This window comes from Scophthalmus maximus, chromosome 8 (genome assembly GCF_022379125.1).
Source record: "Scophthalmus maximus strain ysfricsl-2021 chromosome 8, ASM2237912v1, whole genome shotgun sequence".
NCBI lineage: Eukaryota > Metazoa > Chordata > Actinopteri > Pleuronectiformes > Scophthalmidae > Scophthalmus > Scophthalmus maximus.
The window spans coordinates 4,719,572-4,740,795 of NC_061522.1; the positions used below are offsets into that span (position 1 = coordinate 4,719,572).

The 21,224-nt window shown below is 45.3% G+C and overlaps 1 protein-coding gene across 1 annotated transcript in view; it reads left to right on the plus strand.

Annotated features, from left to right (window-relative positions):
• myo15ab (myosin XVAb) overlaps positions 1-21,224 on the plus strand; it is a 55,186-nt gene that overhangs the window by 24,875 nt on the left and 9,087 nt on the right. The window contains exons 26-64 of the mRNA XM_047333891.1: positions 40-163; positions 279-374; positions 1,408-1,539; positions 2,568-2,693; positions 3,030-3,107; positions 3,288-3,439; positions 4,459-4,504; positions 4,774-4,898; positions 5,156-5,273; positions 5,434-5,609; positions 6,215-6,299; positions 6,437-6,469; positions 6,620-6,701; positions 7,170-7,300; positions 7,503-7,598; positions 8,281-8,409; positions 8,490-8,596; positions 8,791-8,969; positions 9,700-9,772; positions 9,851-10,042; positions 11,487-11,560; positions 12,521-12,594; positions 14,017-14,125; positions 14,338-14,406; positions 14,506-14,570; positions 14,652-15,032; positions 15,757-15,838; positions 16,108-16,203; positions 16,318-16,378; positions 16,657-16,750; positions 16,863-16,983; positions 18,647-18,762; positions 18,861-18,920; positions 19,064-19,139; positions 19,266-19,381; positions 19,488-19,606; positions 19,878-20,019; positions 20,250-20,361; positions 20,476-20,550. Of these exons, the coding sequence (XP_047189847.1) occupies positions 40-163; positions 279-374; positions 1,408-1,539; positions 2,568-2,693; positions 3,030-3,107; positions 3,288-3,439; positions 4,459-4,504; positions 4,774-4,898; positions 5,156-5,273; positions 5,434-5,609; positions 6,215-6,299; positions 6,437-6,469; positions 6,620-6,701; positions 7,170-7,300; positions 7,503-7,598; positions 8,281-8,409; positions 8,490-8,596; positions 8,791-8,969; positions 9,700-9,772; positions 9,851-10,042; positions 11,487-11,560; positions 12,521-12,594; positions 14,017-14,125; positions 14,338-14,406; positions 14,506-14,570; positions 14,652-15,032; positions 15,757-15,838; positions 16,108-16,203; positions 16,318-16,378; positions 16,657-16,750; positions 16,863-16,983; positions 18,647-18,762; positions 18,861-18,920; positions 19,064-19,139; positions 19,266-19,381; positions 19,488-19,606; positions 19,878-20,019; positions 20,250-20,361; positions 20,476-20,550 (4,322 nt within the window). The remainder of the gene's footprint in view (positions 1-39; positions 164-278; positions 375-1,407; positions 1,540-2,567; positions 2,694-3,029; positions 3,108-3,287; positions 3,440-4,458; positions 4,505-4,773; positions 4,899-5,155; positions 5,274-5,433; positions 5,610-6,214; positions 6,300-6,436; positions 6,470-6,619; positions 6,702-7,169; positions 7,301-7,502; positions 7,599-8,280; positions 8,410-8,489; positions 8,597-8,790; positions 8,970-9,699; positions 9,773-9,850; positions 10,043-11,486; positions 11,561-12,520; positions 12,595-14,016; positions 14,126-14,337; positions 14,407-14,505; positions 14,571-14,651; positions 15,033-15,756; positions 15,839-16,107; positions 16,204-16,317; positions 16,379-16,656; positions 16,751-16,862; positions 16,984-18,646; positions 18,763-18,860; positions 18,921-19,063; positions 19,140-19,265; positions 19,382-19,487; positions 19,607-19,877; positions 20,020-20,249; positions 20,362-20,475; positions 20,551-21,224) is intronic.

Sequence of the window (21,224 nt, forward strand, 5' to 3'; positions counted from 1 at the left end):
TCTGTTTCCATAGAAACCTTATTGTGTGTTCTTTCATAGAGATGCGGTTGCCAAGATCCTGTACTCGCTACTGTTTAGTTGGCTGACGGAGCGCATCAACGGACGGGTCTACCCTCGCAACGAAGCCCTCTCCATCTCCATACTGGACATTTATGGATTTGAGGTCACACTGAAACACAGTCTCGCTCAATAATCTCACAGCGCTGACGCGTCTGAGCTGAGGAGTGTTAAATAACCCACACGGCCCCCCACAACATCTCCCCACTCTTACCTTCCAGGAGCTACAGGTGAACAGCTTCGAGCAGCTGTGCATCAACTACGCCAATGAAACTTTGCAGTTCTTTTTCAACAGGGTCGTCTTGCAGGAGGAGCAGGTCAGCAAAACTACAAGTTAGATTATTTTATGCACACACTTACGCATGTTTTTTTTTTAACGAGGAATTATTGGGTGATGTGTGTATCAAAGGACCTCTTAGACGTCTAGGTTAAAAGTGGGATAAAATATAGTCATTCAGCATTTTGATTCATATATGTGTGTAAGAGGGTTTTTTCTAGTCATCTTTTCAATGTGCGCATGTCCGTGACTAATACTTCAGACGGAGGAAGTATCGCCGCGACGGCGGAGCGTCGAGATGAAACGAAAAAGGTCATTACAAGTGGCAATTCATCCTTGTAGTTGAGATTAATTTAATCTAAAGCCCCACTAAAAGTGAGTAGCCTCTGTAAGTCTAAATAAGTCGCGGCTCAGCGTTTGATTGTTTGAAAAGATTTAGACACATTAGCGCAGCAAGAAAAAAGCTGTGCGCTCACTCACTGCAGAGCTGCTCACTGCACTGCCTGTCCAAAGGCTCCAACACACACACACACACACACACACACACACACACACACACACGAACACACACGAAAGAAGTCAGAGAGCAGCATCATAGCTTGTATCAGATATATACAATATATAAAATAATTTGGACGGCAATTGGAGAGATCTGATTAATGACCAGCACTTGAAATAAACAGGTGACTACAGTGTGTGTGTGTGTGTGTGTGAACATGTTGACAGACTTTCTGAGTCTGTGGCTTATGTGATTTTTTTTTTGTGTGTATTTGTACATTTTTGTACTTTCTGGGTAAGATCTTCATGGTTAAATGCGCTTACTTTAAGTCGCTTTGGGGAAAAAGCGTCAGCTAAATTAATGTAACGCAATAATGTAATGTAAACCTACGTTTCCAATCAGGAGGCAAGAAAAGATTCAGTAGAGTCAACAGATATACAGCCGTGCATGTGGACAAAGTAAAACGTCCACTCATGTGGAAGAGTTGCTAGAGTTTAATACACACACACACACACACACACACACACACACACACACAAAACCCTTGATGAACTTTTGTGCTGCGTGTGTGTAGGAGGAGTACATGCGGGAGCAGATCGAGTGGCATCAGAAGCCTGTCAGCCACAACCAGGCCTGCCTCGACCTCATTGCCGCTAAGCCTCACGGGATACTGCGCATACTGGACGACCAGTGCGGTTTCCCTCAGGTATGAATCCACACCTGTTGAACTGAGCTCCGCATTTTCTGATATGGAGAAACACCATCGATAGATACATTGATAGATAGATAGATACATCGATACATCAATAGATACATAAATAGATGAGTTGATAGATGGATAGATAGATGGATGGATAGATAGATAGATAGATACATCGATACATCAATAGATACGTTGATAGATGGATAGATAGATAGATGGATGGATAGATAGATAGATAAATAGATGGATAGATAAATAGATGGATAGATAAATAAATACATTGATAGATACATTGATAGATACATCGATAGATAGATAGATAGATACATTGATAGATACATCAATAGATACGTCGATAGATAGATACATTAATAGATACATCGATAGATAGATAGATAGGAGGGAAATTAATTTGTCATAGCAGCCATACAGGAAGAGACCGTTTCCGAACAGTACAAAGATGAAAAAGTACAAAATACACAGTTGAAAATAACAGTACTGTGGTACTTCGAACAAAGTTAGATTCTAATACTAGAATCTCTTCAAGTCTTTTATCATTTGTGTATTGTTTTTCAAAAAAACAAACAAGAACAATGGCTGATTCACAGTCCAAGTACTAAATACCTGAGTTTTCAAAAGAAAATTAATTTAAAAAAAAGAAAAATGAAAACAACATTCCACATATTGGATTTCTCATAAACCGGGGGACTGAAGCGAATCGTCCCCAGTTCCGATCAATACCAAACTCCCCCACATGCACAGTTAATTGCCAACCTGCTCCCGTCATTATTCCTGCGGCTTCGCGCTGTAAGAAGCCGACTGAGCTCATATTGAGATAAACACGTTACGGAGTGTCTCCGATGCTCAAAGTGAAATATGAACACGATGTTACACGAGTAACTGACTGAGGCAATCTGCCCAACACACACACACACAAACACACACACACACTCACAGGCAACACGTGTTTGTGCTGTAGAGATTTAGTTTCCACGGCTCGCCGACCGTTAACTGTCTCCTATCATCGCTAGGCAACAGACCACACCTTCCTCCAGAAGTGCCACTATCACCATGGAAACAACCCGCTGTATGCCAGGCCAAAGATGCCACTGCCAGAGTTCACCCTGAAACACTTCGCTGGGAAGGTCACCTATCAGGTACCTCCTTTATTTTTTTATTTCTCCTTTGTCTTTTCGTGAAGATTTCACACCAGTTGTATTCTGTTTTTTCCATTTTAATTTTTGGCCACATTTTATGAAAAAGTTTTTACAATACAACAGGAAAAAACAAACAACTCAGTGCGGTTTACATTTATTCATGTCCATTAATTATATTGTTATAGATATTTCCCCTTTCTTTGCCCATCCATTGTTTATGTTGTGTATGTTTTCCCGCCTCAAATGAATCTTTCTTCAGTTCATTATAATTCCCTGCCCTCGATCGACGGGCACACTCACCAGCTTCTGGCACTTTTCCGATGACTTGTGTTGCAGGTGAACAAATTCTTGGATAAGAACTTTGACATGGTCCGCCAGGATGTTTTAGACCTCTTCACCCAGAGCAAGAACAGAGTGAGACGAGCCAACACACTCTCACATCCGTATATTTCTCGCTCTCTCCTACTGTGCTGCATTCCCATGAAAGTGTTGTCTTGTGCTGTTGATTTATCATCGACAAGTATACAAATACAAATGTGCTCCATTGTCAGTGAGTTGATCTATTGCATGAATACTTTGTGCGTGCGTGTACAGATGGTGTCCCGCCTCTTCCTGAGGCACTCGGAGTCTGTGTCTCAGCAGCGTGCCAACGTTCGACACAGCAGCACGGCGCGTCGCTATCAGGCCAACACGGTCAGCGCAAAGTTTCAGAGCAGCCTGCAGGAGCTGCTGGAGAAGATGGAAAGGTTTGTACAAAACACCTCTCACTCGATCTGAAGGACAATGTAGGAAACTGTTAACACGTCTTTGTAACGGACAATGGCAAAGTTCAATGTGAAAGGGCTCCCTATTATGTTATATTATATCTAATACTAGAAAAGGAAATTTCTGTGGAATATGCAGTGTGAATGCTGGCGGCTGAGAGGCTGATGCTTATCTGGATCGCTGGCTTGAATATTGATGAAGTACGAAGAGTAGGAATGTGTAATTACTAAAACCACCACGGAAAAAAACGTTGAATATTTTGGAAAGTATGAGACGTTATTTAAAAAGTTGAAGACAAGCCGGGATGTCCTTGTCGAGCTGAACGTTTTGATGTGTGAATGAAGTTTGTAGGTTGAAAAATGTAGAAGAAGAAGAGGCCCCTCCCCAAAAAATGGCTGAACATTCTTTGTTGAATTAAAACATATGTTTTTTAATGCTTCCAGCACTCACACCAATAACTCCCTCCGACTCCTTTGAGTGTCCAAATTCTAAGTGTAAACTTCACGCTCGCATGTTGTCGTGCACCCGTACATTCCCACATTAACTGCACTTAACTGAATTTTATTTTCATTGCACCTGTCAATGTTGACGCACTATAATTAAGGCTGCAAATGTCTGAAATTCACTCCAATGACACAGACAGAGACAATTAGATCGGAGCCATTTCCCCCCCCCCCCCCCCTCTGTGTTCAGGGATCAGCTCTGGCAACGTTGCTGTGTAAATCTCCAATGTCACTGTTTTAAGGAGCCGTGTCTCATGGGCAGATGAATTTTATTTGCGTAATTTGTGCTCAGTCACACGTGCAAACTGGGGCCTCCGGAGATATCATAGGTCTGAAACAGTTCGTATGTGCCATGTGCTTCAATTTTCACTTTCAGTTTTTTTCCTTCCAGTTTAGAAGTCGACTTCCTTGCACAGGACAAATGTACTCAGCCTTGTTCGAATTGTACTTGCATCCATTCACGTATCCATGCGTTCGTTCTCATCTGTCTGTGGCAGGTGTAACCCTTATTTTGTGCGATGCATCAAGCCAAACCATCATAAGGTACATTTGCACGTTGGATGGTGTGCGCGGGTTTGCTGTGATTATTTGCATTTTGACTCATATGTAATGTTCAACCTTGTGTGAATTATACGTGTGTGTGTGTGTGTGTGTGTGTGTGTGTGTGTGTGTGTGTGTGTGTGTGTGTGTGTGTGTGTGTGTGTGTGTGTGTGTGTGTGTGTGTGTGTGTGTGTGTATGTGTGTGTGTGTGTGTGTGTGTGTGTGCGCGTGTGTGTGTGCGCGTGCGTGCGTGTGCGCGTGTGTGCGTGTAGGAGGCGGGAGTGTTCGACATGGAGCTGGTCAGCACTCAGCTGCATTACTCCGGTATCATGGAGACCATCCTCATCAGGAAGGAGGGTTATCCAATCCGATTGCACTTTCGCAGCTTCCTTTCAAGGTTGGTGATTTTGTTGTTTTCCGTAGACGGGAGAAATTTAAGCACCAATTGAACCATGAAACCTAAAATGAAGTGCAGATTAAAGCAGCCTCTTGTTCAGCTTTCTATCTCAGCTGCTCAAAACGACTTGAACTATTGGCTTTTTTCTGTCCAAAGTGACTGGACACATTAAATGTGCTTGTGTGTGTGTGTGTGTGTGTGTGTGTGTGTGTGTGTGTGTGTGTGCGCGTGTGTGTGTGCGTGCGTGCGTGGCACAGGTATAAAGCGCTGCTCTGCCTGAGGGATCTGCCGCCTGCAGACGGAGAAAACTGTGTCATCATGCTCCACAAGCTCGGCCCGGTGAAGATCGGCTCGTATCAGCTGGGAGTCAGCAAGGTGAGCTCTCTCTCTCTCTCTCTCTCTCTCTCTCGGAAACAAAATGCCCACGCACACGCAGGAAAAAACGCCGCCGGTTAAATAAACAACTGAATAAATACAAAACAAATAAATAGCCGATTTGAATTCAGTGTAATCCGTGCGTCTCTGTCTGTTGAAGATTTTCCTGAAGGAGGAGTCGTATCAGCTGCTGGAGGGGAAGCGCGACCGCGTGCTGAACCTCGCCGCCATGACGCTGCAGAGATACACCCGCATGTGTTTCGTCCGGAAGAACTTTGTCAAGTTCCGGCGCCGCGTGACCCTGTTCCAGGCTCGCTCCAAAGGCTACGTGGCCAGGTAATGTTCACCTGGGAGGTTACGTAACTCCTGTAGATGAAGCCAAATAAAGAATGAGATGCCTCTTCACTTCCCGGTCATCAGTCAAGTCGGGGATCATCGATCTCTTCCTGGGAAGTTGACTCTTCGGAGCTTGAGCTTTAGACTTTTAATTCTGCTCGAGTCTGGAGTTTCAGGCCTGAGCTCGGCCATTTAGGCTTCAGTGATTGGTCTCACGGAGCCATGTAGGTCGAAGCTTACCTCGGACCACCTGCCTCTTTTGTTGTGACGAGACGAGGTCTGGAGAATTCAGGTCACGCTCGTCCATCAGAGGTGATAGATTTCTCGTTGGAACATTTTAAATTGCTAATGATATTTCGGGGATTTAATTTGGAAAATGACAAGTCCACGAAAAAACGTGAATTGAAATGATATCTAGCTGTATAACTGTGATTAACAAAAGTCTAGGTCCCCCTTTTCCGGCTGTTCGTTTGAGTTACAGGGACCGATGAGTTTTTACTGACAGTTATTAGCACACTTGCTGTAATTCCCTTCACCTTCTCTCTCCCTGCATGTGTGTCTGTGTGAATAATCCATCGTCCGTGTTGAACATATTTCCTGGACAGGGAAAAGTTCGCTCTGAGGAGGAAGTGCCTGATAAGGTTCCGCTCCGCCGCGCTGCTCGTCGTCAACCGGCAGCGTTACATGAGGGTATGTTCACGGTGTTTGTGTCTGTGTGTGAGCAGGGGAAGCAGCTGGTGATGTGTACAGTGTTTATCCTGGAAGAGAGAATCGGAAAAAAAAAACCATGAACAAATGTGTGAAGTGTGATACTCTCTCTTCGTCAGACAGTGGTGGAGCCGGCGAGGAAGGCGGAGGAGGTGAGTGACGGAGGAGAATGACGTGAGAGTGTGTGAGGAGCGGGGGAGGGAGGGAGGGAGGGAGGGAGTGGCTCAGAGAAAAAGACGACGATGTGTCAGCGTGCGATATACTGACATGAGTGTGTTGGTTCGCATCTGCAATGTGTGTAGGATCGCGTCAATAGAGAAGTGGTGAATGTGACAACACTGCCTATCCCTGCGGAGCTGGCAGCCCTGCTGCAGGTGGCCTCAGGTATGCACGCACACACACACACACACACACACACACACACACACACACACACACACACACACAGAGGGTAAAAACCATACCCTCTTCCCAGGATAATTACTTCTTTACTTTCAACCCTTACCATAACATTAAAACATCTTTCCGCCTGTAATGATTTACCTTGAGGACTTATTTTTTTGTTTTGTCCCCATAAGGAAAACACGTTCCACCTACTGTATAATGTGACTGTGTAAACAGATGTTCATGCCAAAACATGAATGATAGACTGCACATCTGGACACATACACACACACACACACACACACACACACAACACTCACAGTGCTATAAATAAACTTCCATCAACAGATGTTCCACCTTGTCTGCAGGTGGGTTCAACAATATTCACTGTCCTATTTCTGCAGTGACACATGGTGTGTGTGCGTGTGTGTGTCCTGTGCTTGTATGTGTGTGTGTGTGTGTGCACAGGGGGTGAAGAGCTGCATTCTGACTGCTTGGCTGTGGTCCAGGCTCCAAAGGTTCAGGTTGACCCTCAGCTCACCCTGCCGCTGGATATCAACAACTACCTCATGACTCACTACATCCGGGCCATATTCAGAGTAAACACACAAACAAACTCACAAATGTTAAAAAAACAGAAAGTATAATGTTCAGGTAGAAACTGCACGAACAAATGAATAAAACATAAATGGAACATAACTTCACAGGATCCAGCACGGATTTGCTGTTGTGCTCATGCATGTAACTATTGTTAGCAATTGCCACGTACAGTATAATCATATTTGTGTGTGTGTGTTGTAGGAGCCGTTGTTCGGGATGCTGACAGCCCCACTGGAGAGTTCTGTCACTAGACTGGACGAGGAGCTAAGACAAGGAGCCCTGAACATCTTCATTCTGGTACATGTTGCATTAATATTGTGCCGTGAAACTCCAGAGTCAAGTTATCTGCTAAATGTTGTTCTAGGACGATTCAACATATTCAATTAAAGCATAGATGTGTAGCTAGCAACAGGTAATGTGGAGGGTATAGGTAATGTATTTAAAGTGCATTTTTTTTCACCTTTAAAAAAAAAACGATCTTACTGACAACTTTAATCATTTTAAGAATGTTTTATTTTGATTTATTTTAATCTTTTCTCATGTATAGCACTTTTTCTCTTATATTTCCACACTAATGTCGCTGTGATATTCAAAATGCTTTTAATTGCTTTCCCCTCAATTCTTCCAAATTTGCATTATAGAGCTCTTTGTAACTGTGTTTTGAAAGATGCATTATAAATAATTTGATTATTATTATAATATTATTCAGTATGCAAAACGGTAAGAGGGGGATATTTACACTTTTCACAGTGAGATTTATTCAGTAAGTCTAATATGAAAAGCGATCTCTCTAATGTCTACGTGACAACAATGAAAACAGTTTTTCTGAAGATTTACGCCTCGGGCAAAGTTGTCCAAATTCCCAAAAATATTCAGTGACGGGATGTTTGAAGAAAAAAAAAAGACATTAAAATGATACACAGACTGTTGTATATGACGTGGTCTGGTTACAGAACGTGTCGTGAATTATTTTTGACAGGTACTCAGGTTCATGGGTGACCCCGACCTGAACGGGGCTCAGGAGAACCTGTTTGGGAACTACATCATCCAACGAGGACTGGCCAATCCCAGCCTCCGAGATGAGATCCTGGCCCAGGTCGCCAATCAGGTGAGGACTTCTTCTTTTTTTTGAACAAGTGAAAGCCACCAGAGTTTTTCTCCTCACTTCCATTTCCTCTTTTCTTGTAGGTGTGGAGGAATCCTAACATTTTGAATTCCGAGCGCGGCTGGCTCCTCCTCTCCTCTTGTCTCTCTGCCTTCCTGCCCTCACAGAGACTGGCCAAGTATCTGCTCAAGTGAGCCCCTCACAAACAACACGTGTGTAGTGACGTTAATAAAACAGTGAATGACAACAATTTGAGTCTATTCAGCTCTAAACTTAATATATTCCCACGTTTTTCCTCTTTGCTTTGCGTCTGTTTGCATAAGTTCAAATGTAGACGTTTTCTACATTTGTTCACGCTTGTTGTTGTTGTCATCGTCGTCGTAGGTTCGTGTCTGACTACGGGCCCGAGGGCTACGACTGCGTGTGTCAGCACCGTCTGCTTCAGGCTCTGCAGCGGCTCAACGTCGGGCCGGAGTACGTCCGCACGCACCCGCCCTGTCTGCTGGAGTGGACCGCCAACCGCAAGAGGGCTCACACTGTCCTGCACATACACTGTTTTGATGGTGAGCACACGCGAACGCAGACTAGGAGCCGAAGAGGTGATTGTTGTTTATTGGTTTTTAAAATCTCTGGACTGTCCCTGGTCAACCGTCTGCATTTGTAGTTAGCATTAAAGAAATTTAATGCCGCCATTTGTGCCAGATTTCTGTTTTTAAAAAGTATTAATCTACAGGAAGAGAAATTAAGGGAGATCTGAATGCTTGTGACTGATTTTCCATCCTCCTACTAGTAGCATCTGTTCTTTTGTCTGCACTTATCTTAAAAAATACTGACTTAATTCTTTTCCATTAATACATTTGTGTTGTGACTATTTAATATCCAAAGAATCTCTCCATTTGGTGAATTTAAAGCCCATTCCCATTGACTCCCTTTGACTCCTCTGGTTGACTCACCCTCACCTCTCTTTGTTGTTTACCTGAGGCCCTGTCAATGTGTGTGCTCTATTCAGCACAGAAGAATTTAAGTCTCTGTCTCTCATTCCCTTCTCTCATTAAGATAATCTGTCCACCGGGGATTAGACAACACCCGATACTCCGGTTCGCTAGCTGCGTTCGTGTCTGTGAGAATCCTCATAGACAGACCGGCTACAGAGACGATGTTGAATCCGATTTAAGCGGCTCATAATGTCTTCCAGAGATGAAACAACACCCATTATTTTCACAACTATGTTTTTTTGCTGTCTGTCAGTAGGTATTTTAATTAAATTTCTGCGTTGGGTTCCTTCTCCTTCAGGTGTATCCTTCCTGTGTCCTCTACACTCCTGGACAACAGGAGAAGAGATGGCCAAAGACATCTTACAACACAGGTATTCAATAAAACATATACGCAATAAACTCACACGACTGGATGGCAAAGAAATGTGACATCATGTGTGCGCGCTCAGGGGTGTAGCGGAGGGCCGTCGCGGCTGGTCGGTGCTGCTGAAGGAGCCCGCCCAGTGGGTGGAGCTGGAGGGCTCGGACTACGTCCTGGACCTGATGTCGGACCTGGAGCTTCCCGCCGACTTCCCCAAGCACAGCAGCTACTTCATCATCTCTGCACAGGAGCCCACCAGAGTGCGGCCCAACGCCAGCATGTGAGACGCGCCGACACCAGCAGACATGAAAAACAATTTCTTTTTTTAATTAATTAAATCTAGGCTGGCGACCTGTGCAGGGTGTTCCCCACCTCTCGCCCAATATCGATGGATGGATGGATTCATTCATTCTGAAAATAATCACACTGTTGCACACTGTTAAGTCTATACTGTACAATATATAAGACTTCTATTGTTAATGTGGTGTTGCACTCTATTAGCCCTTGAGTGGCCAAAAGACACAACTAGTTAAATATAATGCATACAGAGTATATCAGCAGCTGGTAGGTTAATATATCTGCAGCTACAGTAGTGCTAGTGTTTTATTATTGGCAAAAAAAAATCCGACGGGATTTGAACCAGACACCACTGGCCCCTAATGGTCTCAAACAAACCCACCATGCTCCCGACTTCACAGGGAGCTTCTCTCTCTTTTAAGTCGCTTCGAAATGCATTGAGCCCGCGCTCTCAGAACTTCCAGAACGCCCTCTGATAAGAGGAGAGTTCTTTTGGTCAGAAAAATTTCATGCTTTCATTTATTGGAGTCTTTTATCCAACGTCCTGAACGACAGTGGGACACGTCTGCGCTGCACTTCTTGAGCCCCTCGGGTATTGGACCTCATAATGTAGTGAGCCTAAAGGGAAACCAGTGTCTTCAAAATGTCCAAAGTTCTCCTCCAATGCCTTGAGCCAGTTGTAAAAAAGACACATTACCAGCACCTCTCACAGCCTTCGAGTGCTTATATTATGTGTGCGACTTCAAAATTCAAAGTAGAGCCTCGGGTCTGAGGGTTAACTATTGGTCCAGACACGTTTGATTCTTTCCTTTGGACATTGGACTTCTCAATTTTAGCGACCGTCTCAATGATCACACCTGTGACCTCAAAACTGTCCCGCAGACATCTCCAGTTTTGGTCAGGACAATTCAAGCAGTGTTTCCTTAAACTCCCTCGGAAGGCAGACATCACAATTCATTACATTACCTCAGGATTGAACCCACAGCCTCACAGTTGCAGTCTTCTAGCACGCTGAGCAATTTGGTCAGATACTTGAAAGCTACATTTCTTGGAGCCTTTGAGTCTTCGCTGAGGGTGTTGGACTTCACAATCTACAGAGCCTCATGAAAGTCCGACGTCGGACCTTTCTATTTCTTTGGCGACACACAGATCGGCTCTGCGCTGTGTCTAAACACACCACCTCTGGCGTTCAGCAGCCAAAGAGGCTGATATTTACTTCAAGAGTTTGGAAGAGACCATGAACAGAGCAAAGAAGAGAGGGAATGTTGGCCTCTGACTTCATCATAATAAGCCGCTGTTCATAACAAGCATCAACACATCACTTGTTGTAGTTTTAAGTGAATATTTCTTCCACCACTGCGTGGTTTACTGACAAAGACGCTGTAGTTGTTTTCATTCTTTTTTTCTTCTTTCTTATTGTTTTACAGCAGCCTGCTGGGTGGTGGGTTTGAAAAAAAGGACGATTTCATATCTTCAGCCATCGCTGGCTCTGACGGACAAGGTACATGTTGAACATATCAACTCTCAGACGCAATGATTGTGACAGCAGACCGTGAAGTCATCTCCTCTCATCTCCTCTCATCTCATCTCCTCTCATCTCCTCTCATCTCTCCTCCTCTCATCTCTCCTCCTCTTATCTCCTCTCATCTCCTCTCCTCTCATCACATCTCCTCTCATCTCATCTCCTCTCCTCTCATCTCCTCTCATCTCCTCTCATCTCCTCTCATCTCTCATCTCCTCTCATCTCTCCTCCTCTTATCTCCTCTCATCTCCTCTCCTCTCATCACATCTCCTCTCATCTCATCTCCTCTCCTCTCATCTCCTCTCCTCTCCTCTCCTCTCCTCTCATCTCCTCTCATCTCCTCTCATCTCCTCTCCTCTCATCTCCTCTCATCTCCTCTCATCTCCTCTCCTCTCATCACATCTCCTCTCATCTCATCTCATCTCCTCTCCTCTCATCTCCTCTCCTCTCATCTCCTCTCATCTCCTCTCATCTCATCTCCTCTCATCACATCTCCTCTCCTCTCCTCTCCTCTCCTCTCATCTCTCCTCCTCTCATCTCATCTCCTCCCCTCATCTCCTCTCCTCCTCTCATCTCCTCTCCTCTCATCTCCTCTCCTCTCATCTCATCTCATCTCCTCTCCTCTCCTCTCCTCTCCTCTCCTCTCCTCTCCTCTCCTCATCTCATCTCCTCTCATCTCCTCTCCTCTTCTCTCCTCTCATCTCATCTCCTCTCCTCTCCTCTCATCTCCTCATCTCCTCATCTCATCTCCTCTCATCTCCTCTCCTCTCATCACATCTCCTCTCCTCTCCTCTCCTCCTCTCATCTCCTCTCCTCCTCTCATCTCATCTCCTCTCATCTCCTCTCCTCTCATCACATCTCCTCTCCTCTCCTCTCCTCCCCTCCTCTCCTCCTCTCATCTCCTCTCCTCCTCTCATCTCCTCTCCTCTTCTCTCTCAGACTTGGAGCCTCAGCGAGGGATGGATCGTTATCTCGACAGCCTGTTTGACCCCGTGCTGTCTGAAGGAACTGAGGTGAGTTACCTAACTCACTTGAGACTCATTTCACTTGGTCGCTCTGAAGATTTGTTAGAAAATGCGCGGAATGAGTCCACAATCATAATGAAAATATTTTTATTTATACGCCGGCAGTCTCCTAAACGAGTAAGATGGCTCACGTCTACTTACGTCTTTACTGCCTCGGTCGCGGAGTGACGCGGACCAGGTGCAAACTGCTTCGACGTCATAGCCCCTTCTATACCTGTCATCATACCACGGCTATGAGCCAATCAGATCGCTTGATTTGAGCTACCTTTTTATAACTGGCTGATATCCAGAGATGTAGTGTTTGCTGTGAGCGTGTGTGACCTTAACACTCCTAAGATCAGTGTCGACAGTTTCAGTTTGAGTACAACAACCATGTCAGCTCATATAGGATGAATTTACCTCCACTATAAACATCACACTTCTCCACTGTTTGGTTCAGTTAAATCCTTAGTCAGGTCAGCGTTGCGGTGAGCGCTGGCCACGTTGGCGCCGTCAGTCCTCGGCTGGCACGCCAATGTGGTGAATGTCAGCCGTGCTATCGGATGTGACTGACAGGAATTAGCATGTATCGGGTGTGTTCTACAGACCTCTCCCGCCCAGCGGCACTATTACGTTACCCAGTTACCGTAACTGTCGCGGGGACTAGATCGCCACGGTGATTTCCGAACCGGGGCAACGCGCGTATCGGCTTACGAGGAACTGACACTCTGGCAAATGAAGCGCTGACTATTTAATGAGACACGGCCCAGGAACGCACGGTCCCGTGGGTTTATGGGTCAGTGGCTGATTCCTGACGGGGACGGCTGCACACTCAAGTGGGGGATTTCTCTGATCGGACACTCATTAAAAAAACATTACTCACATTTTGAATCTTGTTGCAAGAAACTACACAGCACAAAATACAAGAAGTTAAATTAAATACTGTGCCTAAATGTTTTTGGTAACAAATATTTAATGGAGTCTTGGTAAAAAAAAAAAAATTAACTAAAAAGTCAGTTCAGTTTATTCAAAACACATTTTTACATTAAATGGAAAAAATCACAATGTTTCAGCGTTGCCGTGTCAAACTTGCGATGAGCTAAAATGTGCAAATTTGCAACCTACTGAACATTTATATCATCTTCAAAGAAATATATTTGTGGGTTACCATTATTGTCTACTGAAAACTGCTATAAGCCCAAGCTGAATAAATTGGCCCTTTTCTGTATATATGGATAAAATCAATAATTGCATATATATATATATGACCTGACATTTTATACTAGATAGTGCTACACCCAGCCCCATTCCGAGTCAACGCAGGGTGAATATTTCAGATTTTCAGACGAGCATTCCTTTAACCGCCTCCTGCTTTGTGCATAAGCGTTCATGTTGTGCTCGGATTTTAAAGTCCGTCTCTCCTCCTCACAGGAAGTAGAATCCGCTGCCGGACTTTCCAGCAGGATGCAGGGGGCAGGCGGAGTCGGAGGAGGGTGGCAACAGCAGGGGCAGTCCACGGGCCCCCCACCTCCACCTGGAGGTCTGACAATCCTTGTTCACTCATTCTTTATCCCTGTTTAACACCTTGCGGCAGCTATATTCAGCTTTTACAGTGAATATGGAGTCACGTTGGACAGAGCCAGAGACACACACGTACACTATCTGGAGGAACCTCACTATCTCCAAATCGTTAGCAAGTGCAATAAAGCAAACACGCTTAGAAATCTGCATGTGTTTGTTTTTTGTCCACAGCTGTGAGAGTCCTTCCTGTGGGAGGTGTGATGTCGCCTCCTGTTGCGGCCGTGGCACCTGTGACACCTGGTTCGTATCGAATATGGAAAGAAAAAATATGAGAAACTCAAACGTAATTTTGCGCTCTGTGCTGTTTACCTGTGTATCTCCTCCTCCTCCCTCCTCCAGATGCACAGCACTCTGTTCTGGACCAGCAGCAGCAGGCGATTGTGAACCAGCAGGCCATCATCATGGTAAACCCTCTGTCCGGATCCGCGCCTGTTTGTGTCTTTCACTTGATTTTTTTGAAATGCGCCATTTCCTCGTCTCCCCAGGCTCAGCACATGACCATGCAGGCCATGGCCATGGTCGGCAGCCCGGTGTCGAGCCCCCCCATCTCCCCGATCACAAGCCCTCCCTCGAGTCCTCTGCCCCATCACCCTCTCAGCCCCTACGCCACCAGCCCGTACGCCGTCATACCTCCGAGTCCGTACGCCAACATCCCGCCCAGCCCTTACGCCAACTTCACCCCCACTCCCTACGCTGCATCAGGCATCCCACCGAGCCCCTACCTTCCCACCGCTCAACAGGAACAAACTCCACCGCGGCCCGGAGCTCAGCCTCAGCCTCGGGCCACCGGGCCCCGACCTCAGCCGAGCTCCACTAACACCGACCCAACTGAGCCGGCGCAGCCTAAAGCCAACCCTGCTGCACAGGTCAGTAACTCTGAGACGTGTGGTAGAACAGTCCAAAGTGACATGGAGCACAATGATTCAGCACTGCTGAGTTAATGAAAGATTTCATCCTTTTTTCCTGGCAACAGAATAAAGAATAAAGGGTTTATTTCACATATATATTGAGAAAAAGAAGAAGAGCTGTGCAGTCGTAAGGTAATAAGCAGTTGCTGGTTGAACAAAATAAGAGCAACACCTACATAAAATGCATTGACATCAAGAAATATGCTGATTTCTTTGCCCAATTATGTGGTGCAACTTCTCTTTTGTCCTAGTCGTGTAGGTTATAGGCGGCGGCTGCCGAGAAGATGTTTGGTGTTTTCTTTTGAAGCAACTGTTTTTATACGGGGGAAATAATTATTTATATTAATAATTCAGATCTTTTTCGTTCATGTGAAGCTTTGTGCTGTCTTCTTACACCGTCTAGATATAAACCATTTGAATAATTCCAGTTTTGACAAACCGGAAAAATAGCTCAAATGAATTTGTCCAAAAACAACCAACTTTCAAAATAAAGACATAATCATGCTGAACATCAGAATATTACATTTCACGGTTCTACTCTCTGTAACAAACGGCATGTAGCAGGTGCGTGTTCCCCACTTGTCTTTGCTCTGACAATGACCTTGCTCCAATAGAAAAAAAAAACATAGGTTAAATATCTGCAAAATGTGGCAAAGCCTCTCTGTCTGGCTTTTTTTTCAAGGCTCAGTCTGGTAAGGACAGCGTCCCTCAGAGGAAGGCTCCGGGCGTCCCCATAAACAAGGAGAAACCAGTCAGGAAGTTTGGTAAGAAAGAGATGAAAACACGAGAGCAAGAAACCGAAATATCCCTCTAATTAAAACTCATAACATCTTATTGCCTGTGTGTGTGTGTGTGTGTGTGTGTGTGTGTGTGTGTGGGGGTGTGTGGGGGTGTGTGGGTGTGTGTGTGTTCGTGTACGTGCGTCTGTGTGTGTGTGTGTGTGTGTGTGCGTGCACGTGCGTGTGTGTGTGTGTGTTGTCGTGTGTGTGTGTGCGTGCACGTGCGTCTGTGTGTGTGTGTGTGTGTGTTTCAGCGCCAGTGGTGACGTCTCCTCTGCCCCCTGCCACAGATGTGGTGAAGCACTCGACTCGGACTTCGGATCTCATCGTCCCCAGCCAAGACATTAAAGGTAAAAGCTGAATTTTCAACAGGCGCATTGGATTTTAAAAACAGCCAGAGCGAAGATAATTATTTTTTTACAATTTTTATAAGTATTCTTAAATTATTCATTACACTTTTAAAGAAATCATCAAAAGATACAACTCGCCACCTCCGCCGTCAGGATCGCTGCCAGCAGGCAAGAGGTGAGATCTCACACACAAACACACGTGGTTGCGGAGTTGAGCGCGGTGGATTTGTGCTTGTGAATGCAGCTCAGCAGCCGATGTTTTCTTCAGTCACAGAACACACTGTAATTAACCACCAACAGATTCCGGTATTAAGGCCCGCAAAGTGAGCACACAGTACCAGAAGGATTTGTGTTTACACACAAACACACAGATTATACGATACATTACATTTGTAGTTGGAAAATCCTGCAAACTGTAACGTGCAGTGTTGACACCGACTGCAATGCCTTCAGGAGACCAGAGGGGAAGTTTAAGAAGAAGCAAACCCCTCGTGATGAAGCTTTACAGATCCTCAAACCCCAGATGGACAACCCTCCTGCTCCGCAGGTAAACACACACACACACATACACACACACACACTCCTGAAAAAAATGCTAGTTCAGACAGCAATAAACAGTAGCAGTCGTGGGAATAGGTGTTGCTTTTGTGTCTGTGCAGCCCAGGCGTCCCGTTGCGCCCTCACCTTCTGCGCCTGCAGTCAAAGAGGTGGGATTAAAACCCACCAAGAGTACGAAGACAAGAGCGCCCGGTCGTCCTCTCCCCAAACCTCCTCCTCCAGGTACTCACACACAAACACGCTCCTCCTCGTATGCAGTTTACTCATCCAACATATTCCAAGTGTGTGTGACCGAAAAGGCCTAGATAATTATGTCGGATGCGTTTCCTTCCTCATTAAAACCTCCAAAGCCTCTTTTAACTGTTTCAATCCTTTTATTCATGGTGCTTCTTTTTCTTTGCCTCACAGTAAGTGTTTATCAGTTCTATAAACAACTAATCCTGCCTATTTACTAAATGGTCATCATTGTAAAAATAAAAAAAAACAAAACCAGTCATATACACTTAAAGCCCCAGTGTGTAATTGTCTGCCGGCATCTGGTGGTAAAGTTGCAAACCGCAACCGGCAGGGGACACTTTATGGTGGCGCACCGCATTCGCGCACCATTTCAACGCGAATGCGACGTATTCTGGACCGTTTTGTGCACCGTATTCAACACGACGGAGCAAACATGGCGACTGACACGGAGGTCGGGTCCACCTCATGTAACTATATTTCACTTATTTAAAGTTGACAAAATAACATCAGTTATTTTTCTTGCAGGTGATTATACATATATGAACACATACTTATGGACAATATATTAAATTTCTGTGAATAAGTTCTTGTAACTATTACTCTCGGTAGCTTTAAGAGTTTGCTCAGTGTTCTTGTGGATCTAATGTAGATAAGTCCGCCCACGAGACGACAGGATGAAAAATGAATCCTCCCTCAGGGGTTTTAGGATTTTCCTGGGTCATTATGCTGCCTCCTCAGCCCTGTCTAAGTGCTCCCCTCTGCACAGGCCTCATCCATGATATGCCACTTCATCAAACATTCATCTGCCAGATCTTATTTAGTTGGTATTTCCACGAGCATTAGATGATTAAATTAACTGTGCTGAAAGCCCAACTGGGAAAAACGTAGACTGTGTGGACGGACTCCACTTCCTCCCCCCTGTACAAAAATGAAGCCAAAATATTCCAGAAACGGGCGTCGCCATCTTGTGATGGTGATGTCATTCGGCGACAAGAATCTTCATAGTCGTGCTGGTGGAGGGGCGCTGCAGTACACGCCCATACACGCGGTTGGACCAATCGTGAGTCAGTTTCAGCCGCCAATGTCATGACATTTCAACGTTTTATAGCATCAAATAACTTATTGAAACCAAACTTAGCAGAAACATGAACACTTGAAAATACACCAGCTTGATAAGAGCTATATGACAGAAACAGAAAAAAATGATTTGGCACGTACCAACTCTGATCGGCTAACATGGAGGAGGTGAGGTTTGTGACCTATACAGCAGCCAGCCACCAGGGGGCAATCAAGATGTTATGGCCTCACTTTTACGGAGCTGTCACGTCGTCCATCTTTGTATAAAGTCTATGGGGGAAACTATCAAACCTCTTTACTCACTCTGTACTGTTGCCTAGTGACAAACACATTTGGACCTTTGTTTGAAACGATAGCAACAATTTTGGGACCAAGAAATGACATTGTGGAAACCCATTGCTGGGATTGTCAGCCGGGAGTAACTGCCCGTTGTGTTTACACAACACCTGTTCCTTCGCCTGCGCGACCTACCTTGAACTCTCCTGCATCCCTCTCGTCAGTGGAGAAAAAGCAGCGGGGGGGCCACTCGAGTAGAATAACACTGAATGTAATCTCTTTAAATTTGCCGCAGTTTCTCGAGAGCTCCCGGTGGAGACGGAGAGCATCCAGACACAACTCCATCAGCGCACCAACGAAGAGCACTACACCTACACCAACGTTCCCTGGCGCCTGTACCTCAGGAAGGAGGTGTGTACAAACAGGAAATACACAAACACAAAAGAAACCTTATGATCCACTCTCATAATGTTCTAATTTTGAGTGTTTGTTTGGTTTTTTGATTCCAGGTTTTCCATCCCAAAGACAGCTTCAACAATCCTTTGGTGCTAGACCTCATTTTCAAACAGGTAACTCATCTTCATTTTTTTTTAATCAAATGTATTCCACTGACCCCCTTTTACCTCCCACTGTTTGTGGCGACAGAACAACCGTAGAAAGATCAAACTAAATTATTTCTAACATCACGTCTCCTCTCTTTTGGCTCCCGCAGATTGTGAACGACACTCTGTCAGAGGCGTGCGTTCGCATCACCCGGGATGAAAGGCAGAAAATGAAAGCTCTCCTCGGTAGTCCCTCTGTTCTTCCCGGAGACGTGCCCCCTTTTTCTTTTTTCTCTTCAACCGTACACTCTAATCCGAACACATCGCCTTGACACTCACAGATTCGCGTGTGTCTGTTTGTGTGAACGACAGCTCAACACGGGGTCCAACAGAACATGGATCCGGTGGAGGAGCGCGTGAAGAAAGCGGTTGTGACGGCAGCGAGGGAAACCTGGGAGATATACTTCTCCCGACTCTTCCCTGCCTCGGTGGGGGCGGTAAATTCCCAGAGGGGAAATAATTAGTGCATGTGTTACTTTTGTTTTTCATGAAGCCTTCTCTATGTCTACATGTGTTTATTTTCTGTGTGTGCAGGGTAGTGTAGGAACAGGTGTGCAGGTGTTATCTGTGTCGCACAGTGGAATTAAGCTGTTGAAGACGGTAAAAAGCAGCGCTGCGGCTCCAGACTACTTCCGAGTCCTACGACCGTACACGTATGTGCTGTTTTCACTCTCTTTGCTGTGTTGCACCTGAGTCATATCTTACAGCGTGGTATTTTGAGTCAAATCGGTGGACATGGGAATGAAAAGTTCTGGGTGAAGCGTTCTCCAAAAACCGCTTACTGCCCCTTTAATGAGTAAAGCCAGATACCTCAGACAAGCCCGCTTGTGTTTAGCTCCTCTTGTGAGACGAGCCATTTGTGCTTGCCACCCGCGCTGGCGTTGTTTGTGTGGCACCTCCCGAGTCAAACTGTGCTTATTTCAGCTACGCAGACATCTTGTTCGTAACCATCCCGTCTACCAACGTGCTGGAGTTCAACCTGACCAACGAGAAGCTGATCCTGTTCTCAGCCAAGGCACCGCAAGTCAAACACCTCATAGACACCTTCATCAGTGAGATCAAACGGGTACAGGACACACACACACACACACACACACACACACACACACTGAAACTATTGACACTTAAAACTTAAAGAAAAATAGCTGAAACCCGCGCAACGTGCTTTTTATTTAAAGATGTCAAAAAGTATTTTTGGTGATACAAGTGGGAACAAACAACTGTAAATAACACCTCATTTAACAGAGTGTGTGGTTGTATTCATTTGCGTGTTTTCTTCTTCTCTCTCCCTCTCAGGACTCAGACTACGTGATCGCTGAACGTAACTTTGTGACGGACGACCGCTCGATGCTCACTTTCCACAAGGGAGACATCATCAGGCTCCAGGTCATGGACGGGCTGGAGAAAGGTGACGAGCGTGCACATGCTGGTCGAAAATCCTGTTATCGTAGGAGTAAATCTACCTATCTGTTTGTTTGTGAGTGAGTGTTTTGCCACGCGTGTGTGTGTGTCTCCCCTCCAGGTCACAGCTACGGCTGCGTGGTGAGGAAGAAGGTGGTGTTTCTGGAGGAGCTGAAGAGAGACACTGAAGATTTCGGTGGGTTTTTCACAGTATTGATTCATTTTTAAACCAGATTTAAAATCACCTCGATCCTCATCAATCATTGCGTTTTTTGAGTGTGGTAACCAGATGTTGGCCGACGTCCAAAAATGAAAAAGGCGACAGTTCAAACTGGCAGCTTTGAAAGATTGACTCACCGCGCCCTGTGTGTGTGTGTGTGTGTGTGTGTGTGTGATGGTATTTCTACGTCAAGGAGAAATAGGTGCAGTGATGTTGACATTGCCCCAGGCACCCCTTAAATACAATATTGTATCAGAAAAAAGTTTTTTCGACATGGAGGGCGGCGATGCAATTTGATAAAAATATTGATTCATGTCCCTTCTTGAGGACGTATGCGATGATAAAGTATCACAGATGAGGAGGAGTCACGGACAGACAGACTCCTGCACACATGTTGGTGATATATTGTCGTGTGTTTCAACTCTAAAAATCTATGAACCTTAAATAGCACACGACTCTCGGGTCCTCTGACTTTCCGTCGCCCACCAACACAATCCAATTTGATCTGTTATCGCCTTTAATCGGACCAAAAGGTTGCATTATATGTGGCGGGTTATCAGCATAGCTGTGGAGGAGAGGCAGGTCTGTGTAAATGAGAAAGAATAGCGTCCAGATAATCATCTGACTTTAAATGAAAAGCTGACCTGTTG